The sequence below is a fragment of the Saccostrea cucullata genome, unplaced genomic scaffold, assembly GCF_032062105.1.
Source record: "Saccostrea cucullata isolate Sc308-1 unplaced genomic scaffold, CSIRO_AGI_Scuc_v1 ctg2744, whole genome shotgun sequence".
NCBI lineage: Eukaryota > Metazoa > Mollusca > Bivalvia > Ostreida > Ostreidae > Saccostrea > Saccostrea cuccullata.
Window position 1 is genome coordinate 183887 of NW_026923407.1, and position 23614 is coordinate 207500.

General features: G+C 35.2%; 4 protein-coding genes across 4 annotated transcripts in view; 1 reads left to right on the forward strand and 3 right to left on the reverse strand.

Annotated features, from left to right (window-relative positions):
* Positions 1 to 5690: 5690 nt before the first annotated feature.
* Positions 5691 to 7692, reverse strand: LOC134263927 (uncharacterized). The gene is made up of 4 exons (XM_062746281.1): positions 7622 to 7692; positions 7212 to 7465; positions 7030 to 7104; positions 5691 to 6533 (listed from the first exon to the last, which is right to left on the reverse strand). The coding sequence occupies exons 1-4, from the start codon at positions 7632 to 7634 to the stop codon at positions 6207 to 6209; spliced, it is 669 nt and encodes a 222-aa protein (XP_062602265.1). The 5' UTR covers positions 7635 to 7692; the 3' UTR covers positions 5691 to 6206.
* A 4076-nt stretch (positions 7693 to 11768) lies between these two features.
* LOC134263928 (uncharacterized) lies at positions 11769 to 13528 on the reverse strand. Its single transcript, XM_062746282.1, has 4 exons — positions 13492 to 13528; positions 12475 to 12713; positions 12199 to 12285; positions 11769 to 12084 (listed from the first exon to the last, which is right to left on the reverse strand). The coding sequence occupies exons 1-4, from the start codon at positions 13526 to 13528 to the stop codon at positions 11773 to 11775; spliced, it is 675 nt and encodes a 224-aa protein (XP_062602266.1). The 3' UTR covers positions 11769 to 11772.
* A 2974-nt stretch (positions 13529 to 16502) lies between these two features.
* On the forward strand, positions 16503 to 17082 carry LOC134263929 (uncharacterized). The gene is made up of 2 exons (XM_062746283.1): positions 16503 to 16780; positions 16922 to 17082. Exons 1-2 carry the CDS (start codon positions 16546 to 16548, stop codon positions 17080 to 17082), a joined length of 396 nt encoding a protein of 131 aa, XP_062602267.1. The 5' UTR covers positions 16503 to 16545.
* Positions 17083 to 18302: 1220 nt separating this feature from the next.
* Positions 18303 to 23614, reverse strand: part of LOC134263930 (serine/arginine repetitive matrix protein 1-like) — a gene marked incomplete at its 5' end in the record, with an annotated part of 11040 nt that continues 5728 nt past the window's right edge. The window contains 4 exons of the mRNA XM_062746284.1: positions 18303 to 19719; positions 19839 to 19907; positions 21350 to 21397; positions 21599 to 22318. Of these exons, the coding sequence (XP_062602268.1) occupies positions 18525 to 19719; positions 19839 to 19907; positions 21350 to 21397; positions 21599 to 22318 (2032 nt within the window). The remainder of the gene's footprint in view (positions 19720 to 19838; positions 19908 to 21349; positions 21398 to 21598; positions 22319 to 23614) is intronic.

The following is a 23614-nucleotide window of genomic DNA, read 5'->3' on the forward strand; positions in this document are numbered from 1 at the left end:
CCAAATATTCTAAAGTTTACTTTTTGTATAATCATGCACATCCCAACCTAGCTACGTTGACTAAGTAAATAAAACTCTCTATATAATATTGAAATAAAATAAAATCAATGTGAATGTTCATGAAAAATTTATTTGCAAAATATCAGTTTTCAAAGAAAGAAGAATAAATTATCAAGTCCTGGGAGCATAAACATTAGCCGATAGATTTAAAAAAAAAATTACCGACGTTCACATGGTTGTATTTTTTCGGGGGGGGGGGGCACTTTGAAGTTAAGAGGGAAAAAATGTTGAATTGCTAAATTATGCTTGAATGCTTAATATTTCGTCTAATAGACAGTCTATACAAGAAAGATGGCAGCGTTTTTAACTTTTTTTTAATTCAAAGAAATCGAATTTCAATAATCGAGGTCTCAAGGCCATAATCCGAGAGCAGAGTTTCTCAAAACTTTAAATATATGAATTTTTAACTTCTGGAACAATATGATATTGCGATAATCAATCAAAATTTTCTTCATGCGTTGTATTTAAATTTGTACCATTGAAAGGTGTGAATTTTTGGGTAAAAAGCAAAGGCCTTTAGATCGCTTTAAAAAATTGAGAAGTTAGAAAAAAATAAAGTTTTTTTTATACATCCAAATTGCTTACAGTCGGATTTAAGCGATCGAAAGGTCTGTGGTAAAATAATATGTGTTATCTGTGCTTAATTAAAAAGACTCACATTGCGGGTCAAAATTTTGAATCTGAATGTCTCGAGTTTGATTTTGCGCGTGTTTTTAAAGCCATATATGGCGTATGTACAATGAAAATTATTAGACTAAAATTATAAGAACTTATTAGCTGTATTATTACTTTATATAAAGATAGAAGTTTTCCGTAAATTACAGAAAAATCAATTGCGTTATAAAGATACAATTTAAATATTTTTGCCGACTCGGAAGAAAATACAAAAGATTTAAATAACACATTACAGAGAAGATAAAATTGTATTATTATATGCAGGTGTTCTCCGTGTTCAGAATTGTATGAAAAACTTTAATTTAAATGTATCAATTATGATTTCTTTACTTAATTTTGTATTTTTCAAAAATACATTTTTTTGATCAGTTACGCCATATATGGCTTTAAATTTGCACGTTAGCCTTAGTTCTTGTTATGTTTCAAAGAATTATCACAATAGAAAAATCAACTGGATATGAGAAACAAAATAGTTTGCAAAAAGATTTCTTAGTCATTTAGCCATTTTGTATATTATTTAGCAGATCCTGGGATTATGAGCCACAGACAAGTTAAGCAACCTCCAGATGCTTGGGAAACGTAACAGAGGCACTTTAGCGAGAGGCGATCTCGAATAAACACATATATATATATATATATATATATATATATATATATATATATATATATATATATATATATATATATATATATATATATATATATATATATAATTTATTTTATTTCATCAAATACATCATGTACGATATACGTGTATCGTATATATGGAATCAGGATAATGCATGCATTGTGTCAGTATAATCATGTAGTTTATAGAGCTGTAGAGTATTATCAAGACAAGAAATCCCAGAAAAATCATTTTATTTATCGCCGGTTTCCTGCACCAACTAAATCAGCTGCAAAATGAAATAGTTCACAGTAGCAAAAAAGTTCACAAATGCTTTAATTATTCAGAAAAAAACATATAGACTGCATAATTTAATATATCATCTAAATTGAAAATTCCCTTTCATTCGTCAATGTAGTTTGCCACAAAGACGTCACCAGAAAACGTCACAATCCACATTCTGTTTTGGTCGTCTGCTACGGCACCCCAGACCGAAATGATTCCGTCATTCACCATCTCCTTGATATTATACACCTGTAAAGTTTCTCCGTCTATGTTAATTATTTTCACGAGACCCTGTAATCCACAACTCAGAATTATATTGTTATAACTGTCACATGAAATGTTCCAGATGTCGTCTGCTCTAGGAAATGGCGATTCTTTTAGAATCCTGCTACCTTCATGGTCCATTATTTTCAATATTCCTCTGTCTACAACACAGAGTGACCCGTCACTGAAGGAGGAAATCAGATGTGGTTTTTGAAGAAGCATATCGCCTTCAGTGTTAACATTCAAACAGTGCAAAACTATTCCCTCCGAGGACAACTTCAGAAGTTCTCGCCATCCCGGGATGGGGCCACCGCAGACTTTTAGGACAACAAAAATGTTACCACAACTCACATGGGCTCGCTCAATGTCACAATCGGTAAATTTGGCCAGTATCGTCATTTCATTGTTCTCTTCGACTTGAACAAGCTCTGAAAGTCCTGCGAAAATGGGTTTAGAATTCAAAACCCCGCCAAACACGGCGGTGACGAATGGTAGCTTGATCACCCTGTGGGTGTTGCCTTGGTGGTCTATCAGTTCTAAAGATGGCGCTCGGGTACAGATCCAAGCCTTGTTGTCACCAGCAGGGGATACGGCGAATACAGCCTTTCGTTTCTGCTGACGAAATCCACCGACTCTTTGAAGGCATTGTTTATAAGGTTTCTTCTCCATCGTTATACTAAGTCATATAATTTAGGGTAAACTCACGACATCTACCAATTACAGTGTTAATGTTCCATAAATACTGGTATTCAAGGATGCTTTTGGTATCACATGTAAACAACTCAAAACATTGAACATTGAACTGCCTTTAAAAAGATTTTTAGCACTGTACAACTGTATATATCCAGTATACTTAAAAATTTCGATAGTGTAAATGGCAGTTGCTCAAAAGCATTCGATTTTTCTCGCCAGTTTCCAATACCAATTAACGGAGCTTTGTGTAGACCGTTTTCACAATCCAATACACATGTATGTTCCCCCATCCATCATAATTGATTTTTTTTCTTCATACAAGAAAAGCAACAGACAATATTTATTACGCCTTTTAAATTGGGGAAATTGTAAAATTAAAATCCCTATTTGTATACACAATAACAAGTAAACAGTCTTGTTGTTAGAGTCAAAAGTATACAATAGGAAGTGCTGTAAAATGACGCTTGTAAAGCACAATATGATTAAATACTTCATGGCTTCCCTGGGAGTAACATTTTGTCGTAAAGTGCTTTTGAAAGTTTAATTCAATTTAAAATTTTCTATAATGTAGCTGAAAAAAAAACGTTTTTATTAATAAATTTTACTCTGGACATGAATTAATATTATTAACCAATATTAAACTGAAGGAGGAGAAGCAATTTAGAATCTTTCAGCAAGACTACAAGTTATAAATTTATGCATCAAAGTCGATTTAATCTACGCTCCTTCTATTTGAAATTCCGTAATTCAAACCAACAATCAACATGAGAAAAGCTTTTCAAGAACTTGTTCACAGCTGAACTTATAGGCAGAGAATTAAATAAAAACCAAGATGTGTTTGTGAAACACAGATGCCCCCGTATGTTAGCTATTTTTTTCAGATGCAAATCAAATTCCAAAGATCAAGGTCAAAAGATAAGAATTTTTGATATCCAAAGGAAGGTGACATGTACCAATGAATACACCTGTGAAATCTGAAAACCCTAATTTTATCTGTTTGAAAGTTATGGTCAACATAAATGTTTTTAGAAGTGGGAGTTAAACTGTAAAGTCCTATGTGTAAATCAAGGGGAAAAATGTACTCTTGTATAGGTCAAAATAATTAGTACTAAATGAAGGAAGTAGGCATTGAAAAAACTTGCGCCCCCCCCGAAATAGGATTTTCGACTTTGGGCAATTTTTCCTCTTTTTTTCTGGCTGCCCCTCCCCCTTTTCAAAAACGATGCTACGTGGCTGTAAAGATTGTTCAAACTCCAATGTCAAATTTGGTGGTATTCACTAAAAGGTCTCTTCTCATGGAATACACCTGTGAAATATGAATGCCATAGCCCCACCCACCTAAAAGACACAACAAGGTTAGCTTTTTTAAAAAAGCTGAGCGTCAGCCACTGGAATACAGAAAGTTTCTTCCTTGTTTTGTAAAGGTTTATGATTTGATCTATCCATCATGTTGTGTTCCTTCAATGTAATAAATGCCATTGTAAGAAAAGTTAAATTCTTGTAATCGTTTTCTTATTTGTAACATAATGCTGTACATAATAAATAATAAAGCATAGAATAAAATTTAGCTAGTCTGCATCGTGATCATTACAATGATTTCAAATAAATTCTCTTCGGCGCAGATATCAGAGAAAGTTCATCTCATACCGGTAAATGAACAAAAGCTAGCCACTATGGCAACTAAGATCACGTTAAATTCTATAAAAAATAATATAGCTAGATTATGATGAATAAAAGAAGTTTGACTTTGTGTTATATTGTTTTAAAATACATGTATTATTAAATAACAGTTTTCAGTTGTGCATTTCGAGGCAATGCATGATGTGGAGGGGAGGGGGGGGGGGGCATACTGCATGTATATTTAATTCAATTTCTAAGTTTGAGCATCCGCTTTAGTGTTATTAGGAAAGAAAAGAATTGCTTCCAAAAAAGTAATGAACGCCACGGAAAACAATTAAAAATGGAAATTCAAAATATAAATACATGCAGTACGTATGTACATAAAATGTCTTTGATGATGTTTACCATCATAGCAAAACTATCGATTAAAATACTGGAATCCATCTGCCCCCCCCCCCCTCTCTCCCCTTTCATTGGAAGGGGGGATGTTGACCCTGTCTATAAATCTCCACTGTGGTCAATTTCTCACACGTGGCCGCGGTTCACGTGCTCAAGCGGCACTTACATGTCTATCATCATATAAATTATAAGAATTTACTGTCTTACAGTGGTCTTGTGATGTTTTCATAACTTCCATCATTAGAGTGAAAAGAAATTGATCGTTCTTTTTTTCACTATTTTGGGACCTTTGTACTGTTTGTGGCAAGTGGTTTGTTGTGTGAATTCCGCCCGTACATGTCTTATGCAAGATCGAGGGAGTCTTGCATCAGGCATCCAGAGGAATACACAATTTAAATCTTCGGTTTGCAATGGCTATTGTGGGAATAAATGTACTTATCGTCTATTAGAAGCAATGAAATATTTTCATAGTATCATTTAAAAAATGACAAATATCCCATCTAGAAGCTGAACAGTCTATGTCATTAATTTTCATCGAGAACGACAAAGAACAATGCAGTCTATAAATAGATCGAGGTCAGTGTGCGTGAAAAGCACGCCTTCTGGTTGGAGATTTGTGCAAATCTTTTTCCCAGAATTCCGATTAACGCAAGCGCACTTGCAGTTTCATCCTAACGTAACTAGTCAGCCCGGGGGCTGACTAATAAGTGGCCTGTATTCATTCACATGGGTGACTCGTGTGCAGTGCAGTTATGCGTACACAAGTGAGCTGTACATCAACAAAAAAGTTGAAGGCAGTACATATGCGTACTGTGATTATAATGTTGTCACGGGGAATGCTGTTGTCAACGTGCATGTCCAAAGGTGACGTCATCTTCGTGCGTACTCTTACAGGAAAGGGTATGATAAGAAGCAACAATCACGGGCGATCCTCATTTTCGGGATTTCGTATTGAATAGACTCTGGTTTTGCTGAATGCAAATGTATGATTTGTTTCTTTTCAAGTGGGCAATTAAATTAAAACATCAGAATTTTAAATGTTGTAAGTATATAATTATAGGATGAAACATGTATAGAAAAGTTATATCAAAATTTTCTCATATTTGTCATTCTCTTCTGATCTCTACACTGTTTTTAAAATGTTTTTAAATATAAGTACACCAAAAATTGTGTTAAAGGCCATTTAGAAGATTACCCGTAAGGGTTATATAAGAAATATGACCCCATGGTATCTTGGCCAAATGCCTGGTAAGGTACCCTAATTTTTTGTGAGGAAACTTGTTCAAGTACCCAAACTTCAATGACAAATTCTTAGGAAAAATTATATTTTTGAGGAACGTTTCGTCTGACCTTAAAAGTGAAATTTTCATTGATCTTTCAGAAGAGATGTTATAATTCTTTTGAAAGATCGGGGTTTTTGTGAAATAGGAAAGTGAAATGTATTGTTTTTCCCCAAATTGTGATTTCCTATGAATAATTTACTTGGAATATGGTTACACATCATGTTACATTTTCAAATACGACATTTTTACCCATCCGAAATCGTTCCTCTCTTAACACGAATATTCTTTATATGTGAGCACCAACACAATTTTAACACAAACTATGCGAAATCGTTCAACTTTGCCAAAAGTGTAGTCCGCAAATCTTCTTTCATGTTGCTGAGGCTGGCGACATTCTGACTGAGGGTCCGACACGTGTAGGGGACCATCTGACTGATGTCCATATCTGTGATCTCCTGCCTCCGTCTGTAGACTGACTCCGACATCTCCGTGTCTCCCAGCAGGGACTGAAGATGACACAGCGCGTCACCTATGTCGTCTGCTATACCGGAAATGACGCCAATCCGTGAATTGTTGTGGTGTTGAATGATGTGGAATTTGAGGGCAAGTCCTGTCAGTTGTTGATAGGAGTTGAGAAGAGCATCTGACTGTAGAATTTATAAAATATAACTCGTATTAAGGTTCATAAACGCGCTGCTCACTCATATAAAATATTTCTGTAACTTTTATGATTTTCCAAAAGAAATGTATTTGTTAAAGAAAATACAAACAATTTTAGCCTAGCTTGCGGGGCAACTTTTTTTGGACAAAAAAGACACTTCAACTTGACAAATTTATAAGGGAATAATAGAAATTTTTGTAATTAAGAGTTATCTCTCTTATTAGAGTATTGATGAGCCTTAAGCGACTATAATGAAAAAGAGTCTATTATTACTCTAAGCGTCTCTACGAGCTAGTTAACGAATTTAAATTGAACAGTATGACCATAACATAATTCTTATTTCTGGTAGACGCTTAATTATTGGTAAAGATGCGTACGTGGTTCTGCACGTGTATACTTGCTAACTATACTAAAGTATTCTAGGTATATCTAAACAAAGTCTACGTACAATGCTATATACATTTAAATATAATTATACTTACCACATTCTCAAACGTGACCGCTACATGATGGTTCACTTGGGAGCAAGATTCGTCTCCTCCAAATATGGAAGATGCCTACAGATATAAGTTCAAACATACCAATAAATACAGTTATAAAGTATTTTGGATAGGAAAATTTTTATTGTTCCTAGAAAGGAAAGTATTAAATGGTTCAGACTTACAAATGCATTGAGTTTATTTTCCGCCTGTGTTATGATGACGTTGATCTTGGTGACAAGATCTAACAGACCACAGAGTGGAAGCTGATATCTGATTGGCTGAGACCGGCACGGGCAGCACGCGTTAATGTAGTAGGTCAGCTGACTTCTGGAGGTTTGTTCAACACGGTACTCCAATCCCAAATTGGTTGTGCATATCACTGCACGGGAGACTTGTGTCGTAATCAAGAGAAGGCAGGAAAGTACCAGAAAAGAGGCTATAAAATGAAAGAAAATTGTTAAAAGTAAAACAAGAAAATTCGAAAAATTTCTCAAGAATGACAAAACATATTTTTTTAGCAAAAGAAAGTAATCTAGTGAAAATATCTTCTTTTTTTCAAAATGAACGCACTGTTTTTAATTACTATCTTTACCTAAAAGTTTCATTTTCTCAATTTTTAGCAAATAAAGTTAATATAAAGATTCAGCTTGCTAATGTTTTGAGGAACAGGACCCCCTTTAAAATAATTCTTCTAAAGCGGGACATTTTTATACAGATGCTTAGGACGTGTTTCCCTTTATTTTCAAAATTCTCGTAACCCAGGTACTTTCGTCGAAACTAAAATTTACCAAAAATATTGGACATAATCTCGATTTATAATCGGATGTATAATTTGTCCTAGCACCTGAATGGTTCATTTACTGTGGTAATTTTTTAATTATCATTGAACACAATTATGCGTATTCATTAATTAATGTATTGTTTATAAGTTTATTGATTGGTACACAATTAAGACAGGAATTCCATTCAAGGTCTACATTGAAAAAAAATGCTAAGATAAAATGTTTTGATAATTTTTAGAGTGTTTACCAGAAGTCGCGCTCTTTGTTTCACATTTTAACCCTTTATAATATTAGATCTATGCCATAAAAACGCGATGAGTTTAAAGTACGGATACTTTGAAATCGGATATCAACCTTGAAAATTCTTCACCTGGCTATTTAAAAACTCAGAACGGAATGAGGAAATATAACAGATATCAATTTATTAACCCAGAAAAAAATGTATCACACTAATTGTGAATGTATTAACAGATTGTAAGGAAAGAGGTCAATGTAAAACAATCGACAAGATTAATTTAGATTTCAAGTTAAACCTTGATAAATTGCATTCTACAAGAAATATAAAAGATAAAGAGATTTTGGTGAAAATGAGATATTCATCCATATTATAAAAAATGTTTTCCAACTACTTAAAATTTTCCATATCCTCATGCAGATCCTGTGAATTATCTGTAAGATTTTTGAATCGTTATATGATTTTATTAATTTACTCTATATGACAGTTCTTCATACATATATGTATATATTTCGAATTAACCTTTGTATACAAGCATATGATCGAGATATTTAAATTGAGTTTTTAATGAAAAAGGTATAGATATCAATCTAAAAAAAAAACAATAGAAATCTGTGAAGAGGGCTTAAACTGGAACCCCTCTGGAAATTCCTGATAAAGGATTGGATGCATTGGAGGAGTAAGCATCCCCTATTAAGAGGACCTCTTAATAGGGGATTTTACTCCATCCGTGTTATCGCACATTGAATTACAGGGAACCCTGCGTGGATTCTAGGGTGGATTGGCGATTCGGATCCCATGAAATTTTTTGAGGTAATAAATGAACATAATAAATGACCTTGAAACCCCCTCCCTACAATTTATGTTTTCCTTTTCTTTTTTTAATTTGACTTTGTAGGAAAAATCCTGAAAAACATTCAACCTCCTCCCAAGAAGGAGTAAAGTAAGGAAGAGGGAAAGGCTTTTGAGTGATAAAGAATTCTTAATTTTTGTGCGCTCGGTTTCGATTAAGTAGAAATGGTTGAAAAATCGTCTGTCTATTGTTATATATTTAGTTTCAAAACCTCTAAAGTCGAGATCAGGTACCAGAAAAAATCAAAATACAGTTAGTCCATCGATCTATAAGTCATATAAATTAATACTTGTATATTAGGCCTATATAAACTCAAAAAGAACTTTATAGGGTTTATAGCAAAAGAGTCGTAAGACGTTATAAGGCAATGATTGAACAACCGGTTCTTTATCAAGATACACTTATGATACATGTACATCTTTGAGGGAGTAAGCAAGACTTCAGTTCCCGAGGTCATCACTATTTCCCGAGGCGAAGCCGAGAGCAATAGTCCTGTTCCTATAGAGAACATGAATTTTGACAGCAACGGGATCGAATCAGTTGATTATCCATAAGAAAAATAAGTCTGACATCGTCTGATTCAGTGAAACTTGATATACGACACTATGATATCATTATTGCACATGAAACTTTTTTTCAAATACGTCAGATATGTGCTTTTTTAACAGTATCGTATATATTTAATGTTTTTTTTTTTGGCCAAATGAAGTCAACCAATGTATGTACGAGGGCTGTTCAATAAATAATGTCCTGAATTGTATGACATACAATACAGATATCATATGACATTACACTTGAATTTCTCTCATTATTGAATCTTTCCTGAATTTATAACAGTTTATGTGATCACTTTTCATCACATAGTTTCATCGTGAGAAGCTGGGAAACAAGGGCTATTCGAGACACTTCATTATAAATGAACAGTAAAGAACCAGTAAACTAGAGTGAAAATAAAGGCTACATTAAAGCTGCTGTAAAATTTGTTAAAAATTCCAAAGAAATATTCACTGAAATATGTGTCATTTACAGCAACCGATGCCTGTTTTTTAGACAAATGAGCAGTTGGATTTCAATGATAAAAAATTATATAATGGGCATCAAAAATGGGTACCCTCCTTGCCAACAAAAATTATAACAACTTATGTACTGTTTGCCAAATTTCAACAAATAATATTTGATGATGTATGATTGACTTTAAGACACATAGCAAATTTATAGACATCATATCGGGAGTAATTTACACTGTTTTTAAGAAAAGTTTGACAGTAAAAAAGCTTGGTACTCAAAGGTCACCCTATATTTTGAAAATTAGTGAAAACGACAGCGTGTACGAAAGTCTTTACAATTATTTTAAAATATCAGTAATTGTAGTTATCCACGTTTCTTTTATATTTGAACAGATATTGGAACATGAATCTATTGCTTAAAATCATCAAAACAAAATTTACCATAAGATGTACTTGATAAAAACTGCGAAGGTCTGACAAAAGCAAAAGTATGCAAGAGCACAAAGACAGATTTATATGCAATTTTCTTAAATATGAGTGGTATTGTTGTTCAATTTCGTATTCGGGGAGACAGTTTAATATCTGGTTGAGTCTAGAAAGCAATTTTTTACAAAAGGATCGAAAGGTTTATTTGAGCAAGGACCCAGAATCAGGAATCCACTACATTGAATTTCTTCATGACAGCGTCCAAACCCGCACGCCCTTAAGAGTAAAGGGGTTTTCGAGATAAACAGAAAGTTAATGTTTTTTACATTAACAATATTCGCCAGATCTTTGACCTTTTGACTTGTTTCTAACTTTCTATTTCCAAACTTGAAAAAAAAACCTTTCAGAACGAAAAAACAAGTCCAGAAAATCATTGGATCTGCCATTTTTCAGTATACTAAGGGTCATACCCAAAAATGAGTTCTAAAAACAATCAGAAATTGGATAAAAAATGTTACAGACATGTGTTTGAATTAAAAGAGATTAATAAGTAAAATCATGAAGACTAAATCTTTGAAAAGCGTCGTTTGCTTCTTTCTGAGCACCGAGGACATTATTTATTGAACAGCCCTCGTATTGTGAACAATTCACCATTACTTACGGGGTTTACTCTTCTCAAAATAAAAAATGAGGTCTTTCAGATCAAAAATCATTTGGCGAAGAAGAAATAAAACTTGCGTATCATACATTTTTCATTATCAAAAACCACATGCTTTTAGATCACTTTAATCCGACTTAGAACAATTTGGGATGTAAAAAATAATGTAATTTTTTTATAACGCCAAATTTTTCAAGAGACTTGTGTCAAAAATAAATGCACCGCTTTAAAATTACTGTCCATATGTTTTTCAGGGCATCATTAATACAAGAAGTACTTCTTTCCCTCTCTCCCGTTTTTTCAAAAAGGGATTAAGTATCTGATATCAACCTGAATGAGGTACGACAACTATACAAATATCTTTTTTTAACATATATTTTATTTCATAATTAAATCAACACAACAGGCATTTGCAATCAGAACATATTTCTACTGTTCTAATTATGTCTAGGAGAATGGAAGTTTAAATATGAATCGTTTCGTTGTGATGCATGCAAAATAATATACAAATATGTATCAATTAATAAATACAGTACATAAATAAATAATTGATAACAAATATAAATAAACAAATAAATAAATACTAGTAATAAATAAAATAAATAAGTACTTCAGTAAGTACATGTAAATATTTCACTGGCATTAATGCAGAGTTAAATTACATTTCTGTAAGTCATTTCAATTTTCATGCATGAAGAAGGCTTAGATCTGTGATGAAGACTTTACAAATACGAACTCTGTCAAACAATTCAATGAGCACTACGATATGAGGCAGTTGGGATTTAGTTAAGACGACTGTAAAATGTTTCAAGAATGTTTGTTTTCACTTGTTTTAGAAGATGGATGCTATCTTTCAGGGTTTGACAAGTAAATGGGACGATCTGACTGATATCCATAGGTTCTACGGTGACGCTGTGTCCGGTCACGGCGGAAGTGACGTCATTAGCAAACAGAAGCCGCTTCATGTAGCACAACACTCCGCCGAGCTCCGACGTAGGGAGATCCTGTATTCTGGAGTTGTTGTGTCTTTGAACGACGGCTACATTCAACGTGACTAGAGATAGCGTTTTATAGGATTCAATCAAAAGAACAGACTGAAAAAAAATAATGAGAATTTTGAATTAATTCATTCAAGTACCGTATAATGCAGAAATCACATCAATGATAACTTAAGTTTGAATAATTTTGTAGTGGTTTTTCTGACTTACCAGGTCTGAGTTATGTGGTGCATTAGCGTGGTGGTGGTGTCTCAAGTCAGTGCAAGGCGGTGGTTGTGGAGATGCGATGGATAGTTGCTAAGGAAAGAGAGAACCAGTTAACAGTCACATCATCGAACACTCGGGAAAATATGAGCATTGAATACACATGTATTACAAGAAAATTTTAAAAGATTTCCCAAATAATGATAATCTTCATTTGACATTTTTATATCAGGGTTTAATTCTATTTAACTTTATAACAGGTAAGAATTACAGTGTACTTACAAACGACCTATATCTCTTTTGTAATGTTGATGTCACGTGATTGATTTTAGTGACGAGGTGGTGAATGTGGCACTGAGGAAGGGTCGTTGTCATGGCAACACATGGACAGGTGGTGTCAATTTCATAATTTTCTCTCTGGTCCCACAGCACCGAAGCGGAAAAACGATTTCCGGATTTTGAAGAACATTTCATTGAAAGAGCACCACTTAAAACCAGGAACACAGTTAGCACTGAAAACACTTTAAAAAAAAAATAAAATAATTATTAAAAATCCCATGGTTTACTAACTTACACAGCAAAAATTAGAATATTTTTTGACGACTTCTTCAATTTCCCTTTAAAAAATAATTTCTTTTTTTACCTTGAAGTTTGAACATATTCTGTCTAAAGTTAAATCACTTTGGACTATATTCAGATGTAAAAGCTCTTTATATACCCCTGGTATATAATAAGTAAGTAAAATTCCCAGAAAGTAAGGGGATAAATTTCCTTGGACAATATCAGCCATTCCTATTCCGTTCTTTCTGTTCTCAAGAAAACAATTGATGAAATATAAAATAATACTATATCAAACGTTGATTACAAAATAAAATACATTTACTATGAATATCCACCATTGATTACGCAGTATCGAGTCGATTAATAAATATATTTCAGTGATCTATTTGTTTCTTTTTTAAAAACTTTCAGATTCCAAAGAAAAACTGTTAATTCCGTAATGAAACTCGGCCTATTATTGTAATTATCAATATATACATACCAATCTAATGTTTCCTGTACAAAAATAACAGATTTAAAATACACCCACGTTATCTTCACATCAGTTAGATGTGTCAGTTTGACAATTAAAACAATAGGATCTAACGATAAAGGGCCGGGTTATACTGAAATCTTTTCTGTATGATCAGAATTATTTCCCTACATTGGTAGTTTTATTTTCATGTTCTCTCTCTCTCTCTCCCTCTCCCCCTCTCTCTCTTACATGTACATGTACCAGTGCATAGCGCCAGTACATACCTTTTTCACCAACAAGAAAGATTCCTGTATTCGCCATTGGGTGTTTCAATACCCATTTCTAATAAAACAATCAAAAGTATAATAATCTCCTCTCCCCAAAATAAAGTTTACAAATCTTCACAGGTCCGAAGAAAGCAAGTTTGTAGGGGGAGATGGGCAAGTTAAAATTTCTGGGGAAAAGTTGAAAGTTTTTGAAGGAAAGCATCCATACTTGAGCTAAGTTTTATAATGTATAATTGTAGTTTACTCTGGAAAAGGCATACTTGTTTAGGGGCACCCCTATAACTTTCCCAACCCGTGCCCCCCCCCCCCCTTCTCTCTGTCATACATGCACCAGTGTACACATCAGTGAATACTTTTTTAACCAACAAGAATAGTTCTGATTCAGTAAGTGTCTTATTACGATTAAAACATTATGTCATAATACTTAATTTCAAACTATTTAATTTTGCATGAAGGCAATTGTGAGGCCCTTTTCTCCCTTGTTCTTTCAACAAGACAAGTGTGTCATTTCCGTAAATATATGTATACATGTACATGTACAATATATCTACCAGTGTTTAAATGTAACAAGTACCAATTGTTACCTATAAAGATATAAATAACTACACAAGGCGAGTTCTTTAACCTTATTTCAGGTAGTTAATTGGCTGATTTGATCAGATAGAAAAGAAACGAAATGATTAGATCTACATACACAGTGTCTTCCCAAAGAACTTGATGAAACCGCAACGATTTCATTATTACATTATATATAACTATAACGTAATAAAAAAACCAGTATATCAAATTATCTCTGTCGACAAAATTGGGTGATTATGAAACACGTGTATTTATGTCCCAAATATCAATCATTTCTTGGGCCATCTTCTTTTTCTTTACTTTCGAGACCCCCCCCCTTATGTTTAATATGTGATAATTCTTTTCTGTCTGATTGTAAAATCATCAATGGAGTCTAAGATGAAGACTGTTGATACACATTATTTTTCTGTCACAAATTAAGCATTATTCCCAATTATACCTCCAATAGTTATATGAAACGAATATCACAAAAACAATTCCGTAGTAAATAGGAAACGTTTCATTGACAAGTGTGTCATTCTAACTCAAATATAATATTATATTATATGAACACACAGAAATCGTATATGCATGAAAATAAAAACATTTTTGATACTAATTACATGTATGTTTATTGATATATACACTGTAATTGAAAATAATTTAACAAAATATTGTCTGCTCTAAAAAGAGCCCAATTTTAGTGAACTTGCATATTTGACATAACAGTAAATAACGTAACAATTAAGTCATAAGTCATGACGTCATAATAAACTGTGCGTTATATAGCAACATATTCAGAATTGCGTGATCTTGCAAAGTCAAAATAACCATAATGGGTTGCTTCCACAGTAAAGTTGCGCCCTTTCCAACTCCTTTTCGCACCAAAAAACAGCAAAAGAGACTGCGAAAGATTCTGAAGAAGAATGGAATCAAAGCCAAAGTGAGCGGGGGAGGGGTTGCCTTTGATATTCCAGTAACTGGTGGAGGAGAGCCAATGTGGCATAACGTATCGTTTCTGAAAACAAGACTCCAGAGAAATGAGGATGAGGATGAAGTTGATTTGAAACGTAAGAACAACGTGAAAGTATTTGGAATTCGCCACCACATTAAGGGTTTATGGAAAGCTACTTAATTATTCATAAATAATTAAAGAATGTATAAATAATAAATAAATACTTAGTTTATGTTCAACATCTGATTTTTTTTTTGCAGATAAAAGGGAGCTTGCAATAATAGGGAGGCAAGAGAGAGCCAGAGAAGGAAGGGAGGAAATAGAGAGGAGGAGGAAGGAAAAGTTGAGGAGACAATCGCTACATCGCCAGACCAATTATAAACTCAGTGTTATGTTTCAGCTGCTGGAGATTTTACAGTGATTCGGAATTGAATGAAGAATATTTCGTCTTTCTATTGATGTTTTAATAAAATGATTTTTTTATTACTTCTTTAACAGAATATTTTGTTCTTTTTTTTGCTTGGAAGGATTGATCGATTGTGTGTTTTTAACGTCCCGCTCGTGGATTTTTCACTCATATGGAGACGCCACCACTTCCCATTGAAGAGCTACACATTTTGTCTAATACTACACACTTGGGCCATTGAGCAGTGAGGGACCTTTTTCGTGCCAGCACTTAGTGAGACACTGGACCTCAATTTATACATCTTCCCTAGCCAAGGGTTTCTGATACGCTACTCTCCTCATAAACCCAAGGGTTTATGAGGAGAGTAGCGTATCAGAAACCATTGGCTAGCGAAGATGCAATTTATACAGTCTCATCTGAAGGACCGGTCTCCACGACCCACGGTGGGATTCGAACCCGCGACGTTAATATCAACTCCTTGGTTCGCGACTTTAGAGCAGATGCCCTAACCACTGCGCCGTGCGGGCGACTGTTTGGAAGGAAATAACATTCATGATTGATCTTATATAAAATAATAATTTCTTATCAAACCAAGCTAAAAGAATGAGATATAGAATGATTTTCTCCATGAAAATTGACAGTATTAGTCATATGACCAACAATATTCTAAAAATAGTCTCTTCAGTAAACTCACGGGAGAGTGCTTTTCACTCTTTCGTATTCGCCCTTTGAGTTTATTGGGATTTAGCATATACCTAACCCATATCTATAGACGTTTAAACCAGTGAACCTGCGTATTTTTTTCTAATTTCAAATTGATATATAGGATTTATAATTGCAAGATATAGATTATTTTTTTTAATAAATATAAGTATAAGGATAAAATAAACTCATTACTGTAATGTTTCAGATAATTAAGAAAATGAAAACGGCGCATTTCAAATTAGAACTGTTCTAATTTCGATGCATATAATTTCTTCTTTTTTCTTTATTTCATTGAATTATGTTTATGTTGTGTTTAACGTAACAATATGTATGACGTAACAATCACTATGACGTCATAATAAACTGTGCGTTCTATAGCAACACATTCAGAATTGCGTGATCTAACAACAAAGTCAGAATAAACTCAATGGGTTGCTTCCATAGTAAAGTTGCACCCTTTCCAACTCCTTTTCGCACCAAAAAACAGCAAAAGAGGCTGCAAAAGATATTGAAGAAGAATGGAATCAAAGCCAAAGTGAGCGGGGGAGGGGTTGCCTTTGATATTCCAGTAACTGGTGGAGGAGAGCCAATGTGGCATAACGTATCGTTTCTGAAAACAAGACTCCAGAGAAATGAGGATGAGGATGAAGTTGATTTGAAACGTAAGAACAACGTGAAAGTATCTGGAATTCGCCACCATATTATGGGTTTATGGAAACCTTTTACTTATTCATAAATAATTAAAGAATGTATAAATAATAAATAAATAATTAGTTTATGTTCAACATTTGATTTTTTTACAGATAAAAGGGAGCTTGCAATGATAGAGAAGCAAGAGAGAGACAGAGAACGAAGGGAGGAAATAGAGAGGAGGAGGAAGGAAAAGTTGAGGAGACAATTGCTACATCGCCAGAACAATTATAAACTCAGTGTTATGTTTCAGCTGCTGGAGATTTTACAGTGATTCGAAATTGAATTAGAGAAATGTCATCTTTTAAAGTTTCAATAAAAGGATTTTTCTCGATTCTTTTATAAATGTGTTCCTATTTTAATTTGAAGTAATTTATTAATTAAAAGCATAGAAAACATGAGCTGCAAACACACACTATATTGGCCCATTCTTTAATGAAAGATTACAATCCCCTTAGTATGTGAAGTACGTTCTCATTGTTTAAAAATATTTTATCAGAAGTGTGCATTATTAAGCAGGAGTTTGTAGGGCATGTAGGGGGGTTTACTAAAATTATACAGATACTTTACATGTACCTTTTAGATTCTTTTGAATCAAATTTATCACTTCCAGATATTGAATTTGTACAAAAAGTCTACACCTTGAGGAATACATATAACATTAAGTTTTATTTTTTAAAAATACTTGTTTTTATAAAATTGTATGGTTCATTTGACACTTAATCTCTCATAATCAATTCTGCACGAAAACTTCATTTCCATCAGTGTAACTGGGATTTTCACTTAATAATATTGGCTTTATTATTAATACGAAAAAAATTGTTTTGAGTCGCACAATACGAGTTCCCCTGTTATTTCAACAATTAAGCTTACCAATGTTTATGCTACCAAACTGGAGAATGTTCCGATTACAATATTTTTTTTAACTGAGATAGGTTACTGACAAACAAGTCAATGTTTCCATTTACAACAGATAATACATTCATCGCCATTACATTTTTTTTTCATGATTTTGTCAATGAAGAATTGCTACTTTAAAACAATTTGAGGTACCTTTCAAGCCGCGCTTGTTCAGTGTACCAGAGGATGGCGCATATCTAGTACTAGTATTTAATCCTTTTTGGAAATAAATCAAAATGCCAATAAAATAATTTAGTACTTTGACTTTTTGAAGATAATTATAAACCAATCTATAAATCACAAGGCAATTAAAAAAATGTTGAATATTTAGATGACAAGGGTAAAAACATACACATGTACACCCCCCCCCCCCCCAAAAAAAAAAGATTCAAAAATGAGAGAAAGTCAAGCTTTATGTCATATGACTACTATGTTGTATGTCACCAAGCTAATGACATTATTTATTGAACGTCCCTCGTACATATAAGATACACAACTCATTCATCAGAATCAATGATAAAGAAACATAGAGCAGTTTTCCTCATTATTTTAATTTATAGCAATTTACAGATTTATAAATACACTATGTACAATTAACAACATTGTTGATACATTTCATTTAATCAGTCTGTACAGTTTGGATCTTCTTTTTCCTTAATAACTGAATGTAAACATTAATTTAAAGAACACATGTTGATTAATCATTTCTCTATACAGCATAGATCTTATTGCAAAAGTCAATTCAATTAATCTGCACAAATCCTTTTTTGTTTCTCCCTTCTGAACAATGGTGGGAATTGTGAATTGTACAGCTGATCACCGCTTCCCTCTTTTAGCTGGGGGTGGGGATTGTGGGCGGGGCCTCATCCTCTGCAATGGGGGAGGGGAATACCTCTGAGGGGCATTGTGTTTGGCTCGAAGTGACCTGGAGGACATAGCTGCAGGAGGGGGAGAGGGGGGTCTCTGTTTCCGGGTCTTAGGACTGAACATGGGAGGGGATACTGCCCTCTGACCTCGAGTCAAAGGTCGAGAGGGAGGGGTGACAGGTCGCAGGGGGGGAGGGGAGGGGGAATTTGAAGGAGAGTGGTAGGCCCTGGTCACGGGACGGTGTGGGGGTGAGGGAGATCTAGGGAGTCGAGATAATGGGGGTGGGGATGGGGACCTGTAGCCTGACCCTGTGGGGGACAGTGGAGGGGGAGAGTATTCAGGGGGTGAGGGGGCCTCCTCATCTAATGGGGGTGAAGGTGAGGGTCTGCCCCTGTGTGAAGAGGAATAAGTGGGTGACTGTGACCTTTGACTTCTGGTTCGTACCCTCCCCTCTGGAGACAGTGCCCTGTAGGAGGGTGAAGGAGGGGAGGGGGGTCTGTGACCTCTCGGTCCTCGAACTGGAGGAGATGGGAGGGACCCATCATAGGGGGAGGGGGGTCTTCTTGTATATGGTAGGGAAGGTGACCTCTGTCTTCTGCCTAAGTAGGGTGGTGATGGAGATGGAGACTGTGAATGTCTCATTGGACGTCCACCATAAGGAGGGGATGGGGGTCCACCATAAGGGGGTGAGGGGGATCTGGAGTGTCTCATCGGTCTTCCAATGTAGGGGGGTGGGGATGGAGACTGGGAATAAGTTCCAGGTCTTCCAGCATAGGGAGGGGGTGACATTGACTGGGAGTGTCTGCGGGGGAGATATGGAGGGGAGGGTGACCTTGACATTCCTCTCATTCCTCGGGGTATTCCGTAAGGAGGGGGTGAGGGGGAGACCCCACGTCTAGGGTGCCTCATTATGCTGGGAGAGTGCCTTCCCATGGAATCTGGGGAGAGAGAATCCAGGTCGTCATAATGGAGGGGTGACCGGTCTGGGGCGTAGTAACGCCGGGAGGGGGAGGGGGGCATGACCATCTCTTCCTCCATGGAGGCCTCTTCAAACTGCCAGGATTGGTGGTACCAGTTTCCTCGCAGTGCATTGCTCCTCGGGACCCCTCTGGTAGGTGGGAATCCCCGCTTTTTTCCCATCCTTCTATAAAATCAGAATGCGGTCAATTCATAAATGAATTTGAACACTCAATATGTATATGTAGCTGTGTGAAAAGATTTGATATACTGTGATGAGAAATAGCATTAAGTATAATTACATACTTTTTCATGGTGGGGTCCACTATGGGCATGGCACCAGGTGGCGGAGGGGCACCAAATGGGGGAACAGTCCTAGGAAAAGAAAAAAATCTCGTATTAAAAGTTGTAGCAATTAAACAAAATGCTGATGTTGGTAAGAATTGTCGTTTTAAATTATTCCTACATCAATGTTTAATAAAATTGCTATTTCTTTATAAAAAGTATTTCTAAATACATGTACTTTAAATAATAATTTTCCAAGAGTCAAGAAAGAAATTTCCAACTTAAAACTTGTTGATTCAAAATAATAAGAATGATCCTTTAATGGAGATCATAAGAACATGAGAGTTAAGGCACTAAAAATGCCATCATCTGGAAACTGCTTAGATGTGAAGCTCATGTTATACCATTTTTTACAGGGCTCTCATGCCACTTTTAGGGACTGGGGATGGAACCATTCAAATTACTGGAAACCAACTTTTATTCGCGATGACTTTATTTTGCAATTTTCCGGGGTTAAACTCATTCGCTACGATTCACTTTTGCAATTAAGCCTTTTTAGATCTGTTGTTAATAGGCACAGAGACTGGTTCGCGGCAAGAAATATTCGCGATGATGAGACTCTCGTGAACTTCATGAAAATTTCTCGCACGAGTATAAAGTTGGTTTACAGTAACAGTTTGTTTATTTAAAATATTTCAAAGGTCTAAAGAATACATGTACAAATGAACAAAAAACTCAATGTTCCTTGAGATTTGTGGATTTCAAACCAAACTCAAACCAGTTCTCTGGTTATAAGTGTTGTACACTTAAAATTGTAAAAACAACTGGCAAATTTTAATCAGAAAAGCTCGGTTTAACATGTGGCTCATGTGAGCAAAGAAAAATTCATACAGAAAAGTAGCTGCAGAACTGTAGCTCTCTGCTTGAGAAAATTTGGACAGATAAAGCAGAGAGCTAGATGCAAGCATTGTAAAAACCTTTGACTTAAACAGCTTTTTTTTAGCTAACTTTGGGTATTATTTCTTGTATCAAATGTTTCCCCCGCTTTTAGAATAATATCCACCAAATAACCACAACTTTTATTGATACTTTATTTACCTTTCAACCGTATCTTGTATCTTGTTTAAATGGTAATTCAGATATCCGGACGCTTCACATATCCGGACAAAATGACTAGGATCCAAAGTGTCCGGATAAATGAGACTCCACCGTATATACATTAAACTTAAGAACATGGGTAGAAGACATCTCACTAGTATTTTTGTGAAGGCTTAGCATCAAGTTTGTTACAAGAACATAGAATTTTTCTCTCTCAACAAATCTGATGAATACGACATCAAAACACTGTACACACATTTGCTGTAAAACTGACAGGATTTTGTTAGATTAATGCCTACCACTTATCAGAGGTTGATGTTCAAATTTGAAATTTTTGATCACAGAAAAAGTTTATTCAAATCCCAAAAGTGAACTAAAACAAAATAAACATCAAATTCTGAGATGGCAATGGCTACTGAAACCCTTGAACTCACTTGAAGGGTGCAAATTCAGTAGCTTTTGTTGTATTGGAGGGGTCCCCTCTGTAAATACAAGGTGCATGGGTCAAAATCGCAATTCATAAAGTTCAAAGTCAAATTTTATTTTTTTAGGGTTTAGAATCTTCCTCTTCAAATGACTGGTGTCTTTTCTTCGGTATAGACTGAATCAATTTAAAACCTAGAGTGACTGCAGGCTATACAAATCAATTAATAATAAGATTTTTATTATAAATGTAATTTTACCTCTCCTGTTTACTTCTCCTCTCGGCCTCTCCAAAGTCCACTCCGACCAAACTTTTCTTGGCCATGCGAGCTGCCTCCCCAAAATCGATCTCTTCCAGCGGCCTTCTTCCAGCCTTCCTCTTCCGTCTCCCAAACTCGTCCACAGAAGACTCGGATGACCTGGAAGCTGACCTTGACCTAGTTTTACTTCTGGATCTGGAGTAGGAGGATCTACTACTGTGTCTGGATGGGGAAGGTGACCTTGACAGAGATAAGGATGAGGATGAAATGGGACTGGCTCCGTCCCTCGTTCTGGAATACGACCTGGATCGGGATTTAGACTGAGACCTTGACCTGGATTCAGAATATGACCTTGACCCTGACCTCGACCTTCCTTTCCTTCTTTTCTTTCGACGAGATCTGGACCGAGAATGCGAATGAGATCGTGACCTTGAGTGAGTTCTTGAACGTGAAGTTGACCTCGATCTTGACCTTGAACTGACTGGTGAGGGTGACCTAGATTCAATTTCTATAACCTCTGGGGGTTCCTCATGAACTGCTGGTTTGTCCTCTTTAGTGGTTTTGCTATCACCAGCTGAGGGTGTTTTATTGGCATTGTCGTCTGCTTTTTGTTGAGTTGGAGAGGAACCTCGCCTTCTGCTACGAGCAATGTTAGGACGCGGTTTGTATAAATCGGAGGGATTGTAGCGCTTTGTGCTCTGACCTTTGTCATCTTCCACTCTGAAATTATAGAAAGACAATGTCTGAGACTTGTTGAAGAACAAAACCAGGTCAATGTATATAAAGCATATATAAATTATTCATGACCTACATGTATTTGACAATTAAAAAATGTAAAAATTTGTTTTAAATCACACAATTTTCAAAGTAAAGACTAGTTTTTTCATGTATATTAAGCTTTTAAAAATCAATTTAATTTTAAATTGTTTAAAATGAAATAGGGGTTTTCAACACAGGACTAATACTACTCATACATTAAGTTCAAAACCATGCTAGTCCAAATCACAACAAAAGAATCCTTTATTTATTTGTTTAATTGTTCCATTTTGTTTTCATAAAATATTCCCCTTAATAACTTATAACTAATTGTATCATATAGCTTTTTCTTCTTCTGAAATATGCTAGTAGACAGAAGTATCAATACTGATCAAGTTTCTGTTGAACAAAAGCTAAGATTATCCTGTTCTGATTTTCTTAATAACAGGATTATCATTATAAACACATTATTAATGAACTTTATGAGTGGCCTGGTTTATTCATGGATAAAATCTGTTATTAATTTCCAGATATTGATTTAAAATGAAGACATATTGTATATTAAACTCCTGGAATAGACAAGATAAGCAGACAGACAGATGGACATGGTCATTCCAATGTCATTGTGAGCAAATTAAAACAAGAGGCCCAGGGGCCACAGCGCTCACCTGAGCACATCGGGCTTGAATTTACTCCCCCCTTCCAGGCGTTCATCATTTGAACAAACTAGAATCTACACTACCTGAGGATGATTCCATATAAATACCCCGGGTATCACTAATCAAAGCTTTGAAGTACTTGAAAAGAAGATTTTAAAAGGTTTCCCTATATATCCCTATGTAAAACTTGGGTCGGCCATTTTGGCCCTACCCTATCCCCAGGGCCGGGGGTCATGATTTGAAAAACTTGAATCTACAATACCTGAGGATGATTCCACATGAGTTTCATCTTTCCTGGCCCAGTGGTTCTGGAGAAGAAGATTTTTAAAGATTTTTCCTATATATTCCTATGTAAAACTTGGGTCGGCCATTTTGGCCCCATCCTTGCCCCGGGGGTCATGATTTGAACAAACTTGAATCTACACTACCTGAGGATGATTCCACATGAGTTTCATCTTTCCTGGCTCATTGGTTCTGGAGAAGATGATTTTTAAAGATTTATCCTATATATTACTATGAAAAAATTGGGTCGGTCATTTTGGCCCCACCCTTGCCCCGGGGGTCATGATTTGAAGAAACTTGAATCTACACTACCTGAGGA

Coding starts and splice junctions, on each gene's coding strand:
- LOC134263927 (XM_062746281.1), bottom strand. Junction 7,105..7,211: donor AAAATAAACTCAATGCATTT/GTAAGTCTGAAC, acceptor TTATATCTGTAG/GCATCTTCCATATTTGGAGG. Junction 6,534..7,029: donor CGGTCACGTTTGAGAATGTG/GTAAGTATAATT, acceptor TAAATTCTACAG/TCAGATGCTCTTCTCAACTC.
- LOC134263928 (XM_062746282.1), bottom strand. CDS start 13,528: ATGGCGAATACAGGAATCTTTCTTGTTGGTGAAAAAG. Junction 12,286..12,474: donor AAAAGAGATATAGGTCGTTT/GTAAGTACACTG, acceptor CTCTTTCCTTAG/CAACTATCCATCGCATCTCC. Junction 12,085..12,198: donor CACCACATAACTCAGACCTG/GTAAGTCAGAAA, acceptor ATTTTTTTTCAG/TCTGTTCTTTTGATTGAATC.
- LOC134263929 (XM_062746283.1), top strand. CDS start 16,546: ATGGGTTGCTTCCATAGTAAAGTTGCACCCTTTCCAACTCCTTTTCGC. Junction 16,781..16,921: donor GGATGAAGTTGATTTGAAAC/GTAAGAACAACG, acceptor ATTTTTTTACAG/ATAAAAGGGAGCTTGCAATG.